The 7,085-nt window shown below is 40.6% G+C and overlaps 1 protein-coding gene across 1 annotated transcript; it reads left to right on the forward strand.

Annotated features, from left to right (window-relative positions):
* Positions 1 to 1,611: 1,611 nt before the first annotated feature.
* LOC148690148 (uncharacterized) lies at positions 1,612 to 6,627 on the forward strand. The gene has a single exon (XM_088688315.1). It carries the CDS (start codon positions 2,811 to 2,813, stop codon positions 5,607 to 5,609), a length of 2,799 nt encoding a protein of 932 aa, XP_088544441.1. The 5' UTR covers positions 1,612 to 2,810; the 3' UTR covers positions 5,610 to 6,627.
* The last annotated feature ends 458 nt before the right edge of the window (positions 6,628 to 7,085 follow it).

Raw genomic sequence — 7,085 nt, forward strand, 5'->3', positions numbered from 1 at the left:
TTTTTGTCCTTGCCGTGGCACACATCACACTCTACTTCCTTGCCGTGCAAGGGAAATGCATATTTCCTATTTTGTGTCACATAATCACATTCCTCTTTCACCCCAATCTCAGCCGCACCTTACATACCTTTTCTAACCTAAATCCTTGCCTAATTTCAGCCTTAAATCACATTCCCTTTCTTAATCTTAAATGCTGCAATTTTCCTTCTCATTTCCCTTTGATTTCTAATTTTATATCTCCTTGTCCTTATGGATTTGGGGTCTAATCCTTTCCTAAACTATATAATAAAACTTAGGATTCTTTCTCTCAAATAAATACCAAGAACCGCACCCTTATTCAACCCTAATCACTCATCCATACAATCTGCCATCATTCACAGAAACAAGCTTTTGCCGCAGCCTTCAACCCATCTTTCGACCATTCTCCTACTTCAATACCTTCACCCAAACACCCATACACCATCCCTAACCTTTGTCGCACCGCCCTACTGATAGGAGCATATTCATGCGACTTAATTAGCTTGTTCTCGTGCATTTATGTTGTGTTTACTTAGCTATTTTAGTGTTTAAGGCTACTTTTGTGTATTTTCAGATTATAAGGCCAAAGTGTGCAAGAAGATGCAAATTGGAGTAATTTGGAGCGAAAGAGGAATGAATGAGTTGAAGATTTGAAGAAACGACGAATTCCTACTCCAACGATGAATTCTTACCAAAACGAGGAATCCTACTCAAACAAGGTTTCCTATTTGAAGTAGGAAAGTTAACCCTAAGTTCCCGTTTTGGTAACCTTTCCTAAACTTAAACGTCCGTATTTTCTAGCTACTTTGAAGGCCTTGTAGGCACTTTAGGACACAAAACCAAGGCCCTAGCCCAATTACACAACCTTGCCGTGCCTAAACCCTATTTCCCTCTCCTAACCTAACCCTAGCCGCACCCTTTAATTATTCCCTCTTAATTTCTGATTTTATTCCCTAATTCTAGCAGCCTTTAGGTGAATTTTAGTTAATAAAAATAAAGGAGGGTTTGAATTTCAAAACCCTAGGGTTTCCACCATTTAGCCGCACCTTAGGGACCTATTATTATTTTTTTCTTTTCATATTTTTCAGAAAAAAATAACCAAACAGCCGCAAGTTATCATGCAGCCACAAAACCTAATTCCAATCTAAGCCGTGGGTTCCTAATTCATTCCAGCGGCATGCATTGACTTATTCTGCCAACAGCCGCAAAAACTCCCAAGACACCATTCACCCTAATTCTAAATGCAGCCGCACTCTTCACCATTCTAACCTAAGTCCCAAAAACCGTGCAACATCTCCATTTTTCCCTTGGCCGTGCTGCCACCACACCAATCTGCAGCCAACCATCACAAATTCACACACAAAACAAAAAAAAACTGCCGCATCCCACCACCCAAAAACATAACAGCCACAACCTCCCATTCACCTTTTTCTCCATTCCAGCCGTAGCCTCCATAACCCTTTTTCCCATTCCAATATTTTTCAGCCGTCACTACCATCCCATATTTTTCCAATTCCCATATTTTCACTGCAAGCCGTGCATCCCAACTCCCAAAAACCGTGCAGCCTTCACACACAAAACATCACAGCCGCAGCAAGGAGAAGAAGAAAGAGGACTTAGACGCGCAGAAATTCAAGTGGATTCGTTGTGCGTTCTAGGTGTAATCAATCCTTTGTTCTTTATGTTTAAATTCAATTTTATTTTTCTTGTTGTGAACATGAGAGGCTAAACCCCTATTTAGCTAGGGGGTGATTCGAAACCATGTTTATGCTTGCAATATGATTTGATTACGTTTGGTTGGAATTTCATGAATGGTGAATTCAATTTGTTTAACTGCTTGATCGATAACTTATTTGTGTATGTTTATTGAGAGTGCACGCTTAATTTTCATGCATGAATATGACGCTAGAATATAAGTGAGTTTCACCTAATAGTTATGAACTTATATTCACAAGTAGTGGAGGTTGCTTATAAACAATCGCGTTAAATAAATTCTTGGCATAAGTTTCATGCAATCATAGTAACGAATGCCTCGTCAACACTTATAGTTTTCATGATGCTTAATGATTCTTGCTTGTATCTCTATTATGCAATTCATGTAGGGAACTTGTGGGGAATGCTTTGGGTTGTCGCATGCAATCATCCAATTCATTAATTTAAGGAAAACTTGACGGTTAATTTAAGCGGACCTAATTAACCCGGGGTGTTGAGTTTCATAATTTATCGAAAGACCAACTGAAAATCAAATTGTATGCAAGTGTGACATGTGTGGAGAAGAACCTTCTAGCTAGCATTCATCCATATTTTCATCACATTCATATTTACATTCTGCCTTTAAATTACAATCTGTGCATTTAGTTTAATTTCGTCAAAACCTCAATCCCCCTTTACTTTAGTGTCCAATTTAGTTAGAAAGTGTCTTAGTTTGTGTTTATAAGTGTTTTGCATTCCTTGAGTCTTTTGATTTGTTTTTAGTGTTTTATTGTTTAGTTTTTCATTCTTTGAGTCTAGTTTAGTGTTTTTAACGTTTGTTTTACGTTTTTGAGTCAGTTTCCAAGTGATTTAGTAATCCCTCCTAATCCCCGGTCTAGAACGATCCCTACTTACATCTTTACTACAATTGTCAAAAGAGGGTTTTAATTTGTGTGCTTAATTAGTTAGCATCAAATTTTTGGCGCCGTTGCCGGGGATTAGCAACTTTGCTAATCCCTTGGATTGTTACTTTCTGTTTAATTTAGTTTTTGTTAAGAATTCTGACCTTGTTTTGTTTTCCTTGTTTTAGGTACTAGTGCATGACTCGGAGTTCTCAACCGATTCGTGAGCATATCTCGGATTTTGACAGCGATTTTGAGAGGACTTTGAGACGGACGAGGAAGCAACACGAACCAAATCCACCAAGCCCGGAATCTGACCTCGAGGAACAAGTCCTAGAGGAGGAGGAGGAACCCACGGCAGGGATTTTTGAGGAACCACAAGTCATGGCCGTGGACACCCGGACACTCAAGCAGCTTGCAGCTTCGGGATTGGGTAATGCAGCACCTTTGTGTATCCAATATCCCCCACCTGCCGAAGGGAAGACAGAGGAGTTCGAGTTGAAGTCAAGCTTGCTCCACCATATTCCGAAATACCATGGGTTGGCCATGGAGGATCCGAACAAGCACCTGAAGGAATTCGAGGTGGTGTGTTCAAGCATGACTCCCGTCAACGTCGACGGAAGCATTTTGAAGATGAAGGCTTTTCCATTCTCTTTAATGGACAAAGCCAAGGATTGGTTGTATGATTTAGCTCCCGGAACCGTCACATCATGGGAGAGCATGAAGAGGGCATTTCTGGAGAAGTTTTTCCCAACTTCTCGAATCATCCTTTTGCGTAAAAGGATAAGTGGCATTCAGCAAGAAGATGGTGAGTCTTTTCCTACGTATTATGAACGTTTTAAATCTCTTGTTGCTTCTTGTCCACAGCATCAGATGAAGGAGGAGTTACTTCTGCAATACTTCTATGAGGGGCTCCTACCAATCGAACGTCAAATGCTCGATGCCTCGGCGGGTGGAGCATTGGTGGACAAGACGCCCATGGATGCCAAGGTCTTGATCGCTAACCGAGCGTTGAACGCTCAACAATACGAAGGAGTAGGCCAAAGAGGACCCCCACGGCAGCAAGTGCATGAGGTAAGTTCCACACCCGATATTCATTCACAGTTAGCTAATCTTACTTCCATTGTGTCTCAGATGGCCGAAGGAATGAGGGTGCAAGGACCGATTGTATGCGGGGTGTGTTCGATCCAAGGACATGCTTCTGAGAAGTGCCCACAACTCATAGGAAATGGTGGATGGGAAAGCGCCAACGCAATTGGGTTTCAAGGTCAAAACCAACCAAGGAACGATCCGTATTCCAATACCTACAATCCCGGTTGGAGAGACCACCCAAACTTCAAATGGAGGGAGCCCCAACAACCACAACAACAAGGAGGCTTTAGGCAACAACCCCCGGGCTTCTTCACCAAGCCATTCGCACCCACACAAGCACCTCCACAATCTGCCCAAACAAGTTCAGGTAACACTTTAGATAATGATACACTTCTTAAGTTACTAACGAATTTGTCTCAGGGGCAAGAAAATCAAGCCAAAGCCATGCAAAACCAAGATAAGAGGGTGGAGCAATTAGAGAGACAAATTGGGCAAATTGCAGATTTTGTAGGGAAGTTTCGTGAGCAAGGCCAACTTCCTAGTTCAACCATTCCAAACCCAAAGGGAGGGTTTGAAACGGCCAACGCAATCACCTTGAGAAGTGGAAAAGAAGTTGGCATTACATCCAAACCATCACCATCAAGCCCCGAAGAGGAGGAAAAACTGAGAATCGAAGAGGAGGAGATAGGCCAACCCACGGCAAAGGTGGAAACACCTTTGCCGCAAGTTTGTAGTGATCCAAAATTGTCTAATTTGGCCAAAAAGGGTAAGAATGGGTCAATTTCGGTACCTACTAATGTTTTTCCTTTCAATGTGCCTTTTCCTAGTAGGTTCATGCAAACGAAGAAAGAAGAAGCCGAGAAGGACATCCTTGAGACGTTTCGGAAAGTGCAAGTGAACATACCCCTTTTGGATGCAATCAAGCAAGTCCCGAGGTACGCCAAGTTCTTAAAGGAGCTTTGCACCACTAGGAAGAGGATGTCGACCAAGGAGGTGGTAAAGGTAGGTGAAAATGTCTCCGCCATATTGCAACGCAAACTACCCCCCAAATGCAAAGATCCGGGTAGTTTTACAATTCCTTGTGTGATAGGTAACACTAAATTTGAATCTGCCATGCTAGACCTAGGTGCTTCTATAAATGTTATGCCATATTCAATTTATGCATCTATGAACCTAGGAGTATTGAAGAATGATGGTGTAATCATACAATTGGCCGATAGATCTAGTGTTTATCCCAAGGGAGTCCTTGAGGATGTTTTAGTGCAGGTCAATCATCTCATCTTTCCTGCAGATTTTTATGTCCTAGAAATGGAGGATTCGAGCGATGCTCCATCATTGCCACTCTTGCTAGGCCGTCCGTTCATGAAAACGGCCCAAACCAAGATTGATGTGGCCAAAGGAGCACTAACAATGGAGTTTGGTGGTGATATAATTAAATTTAATGTTTATGACTCTATTAAGAATCCTAACGATTGCCATTCTTGCTTTGTCATAGATGTGCGTAAGGACATGGGGCCGAAAGGATCCATACCTATCAAGAAGGATGTATCGGGAACCACCGCTGGAGAAGAACTTAGAGTGATTGGTCTACAACCACCCAATATGGCCGAAAGTAGCCATAGTAACATTGTTGAAAGGGCTGCCATTTTTGAGCCCTCACCACACTATGTTTGTAAGTCTTCAATTCCAATCTCAATTCCTACTTCAACTAATAGGTTGTTACCTTCGTTGGTGCAGGAGCCCAATCGATATAAAGGTGGTGGGAGCAGTTATATGGATTGTCGGAACCGAAACACCACCATCAGGGAGGATCATTATCCCCGCCCATTCAGTGAGCCATACTACGAGAAATTTCAAGAAGTATACCGTGGAGGACATACCCCTCCATGCCGTGAGCCAGAGTGAAGATTAAAAGAAGGTTTCGTCCGGCTGGAAGACGTTAAAGCAAGCGCTACTTGGGAGGCAACCCATGCATTCAACAAAGGAAGACTTAGAAAGCACTCCAATTCCAGATTTGCGTCCCTAAACCCTTTTCCTTTGTTGCTTACTTTTTGTTATGTGTAATGTGTTCAATTGTGTCTAAAACATTGAGGACAATGTTTAGTTTAAGTGTGGGGGGGGTAACATTCTGTTTTGAGATATTTTTGCATGAAATTCGTAGGGTATTACCACCTAACATGTCTAAACTTGTTTTCCACTGTTTTTAAGTGTTTTTAAGCTATTTTTAGAGTCTTTTTATGTGTTATTTTGAAAAATCCGAAAATCCCCTAAAAATTTGAAAAATTGTTTTGAAAAACCCAAAAAGAGTTGTTTTTGTGTGTTTGTTTGTGTCGTAGGTTACCTTCCAACACAATGATGAGGATTTGGTTTTTAATTGCATGATGGTTAAGAAAGTTACAAACATGGATGGACGTTTGATAGACTCTTTGGTTTATGCTTGTTTGTAGTTATAGTTTACGAATTCACATGTAATCACAAATGATAAAAATCAGTTTTTGTAACATGCTTGAAGAAATGAACTCAAACTAACGCTACATCCCTGTGAGACTTGAGCCTAAACGTTTATTTGGAGAGTAATAATCTGTGCATTATTGTTTTCTAAAGTCGTTGCATGATCTCATTATTCATTGCTTGGTTACTACTTAGAAGGCGTTTCATCATTTAGTTCCAAATGCTAGAACTCATGCCCATTTCATTCAAAGCATGTCATTGATTTGCATAACACATATTCAAGATGAAGTGGTGTAGTGACCACCACCAAAAGCCAAATAGCCATGTGCCCTTCACTCATTTTGTGTTTAAGTTTAACCCCATTGAGCTATGTTAACCCATGTTCTTTGTTAACCCATATCATCCTCACCTAGCCTAGATTAGGACCATCCGTACCCTTGTTCTTGAAGCATAGTAAGCATGAATGAATTCCCTTTGATTAATGTGTTGCAGAAAATAAGTGTGGGGGAAGGATTACTGATATGAGTTTATGTGCTATAGGCATGGTTAAAAAAAAAAAAAAAAAAAAAAAAAAAAAAAAGAAAGAAAAGAAAAGTAAAGAAAAAAAAAATGAAAAAAAGAGTTGAAAATAGTTGAAAAGTATTGGTTGTTGAAGTAAGGGCCCAAAACAATGAATTAGGCCCTAAGAGTCGTTTGAATCTCCCCTGTTTGTCTAAAAGTTGAATTATGCATTCTAAGTGAATTCCAAGTCTTAATTTCATTACTTTACTTACTATTGCTTAAAGAACTTTTGTAATCCCTACCTTTCCTTGTTAGCCAACACCCCAAGCCCCGTTACAACCCTTGACTTCTATCTTGAGTGTTGTGCATTTCAATTGTGGAGTTTGAATTTGGTATGAGCATATGGTGTCACTGGTTCTCGCATCTAAG

Source organism: Pyrus communis, chromosome 16, assembly GCF_041283825.1.
Source record: "Pyrus communis isolate YQ-2024b chromosome 16, ASM4128382v1, whole genome shotgun sequence".
Classification (NCBI taxonomy): Eukaryota; Viridiplantae; Streptophyta; class Magnoliopsida; order Rosales; family Rosaceae; genus Pyrus; species Pyrus communis.

What these genes read in the sequence shown, in the direction of transcription:
- LOC148690148 (XM_088688315.1), top strand. Translation starts at nt 2,811, where the DNA reads ATGACTCGGAGTTCTCAACCGATTCGTGAGCATATCTCGGATTTTGAC.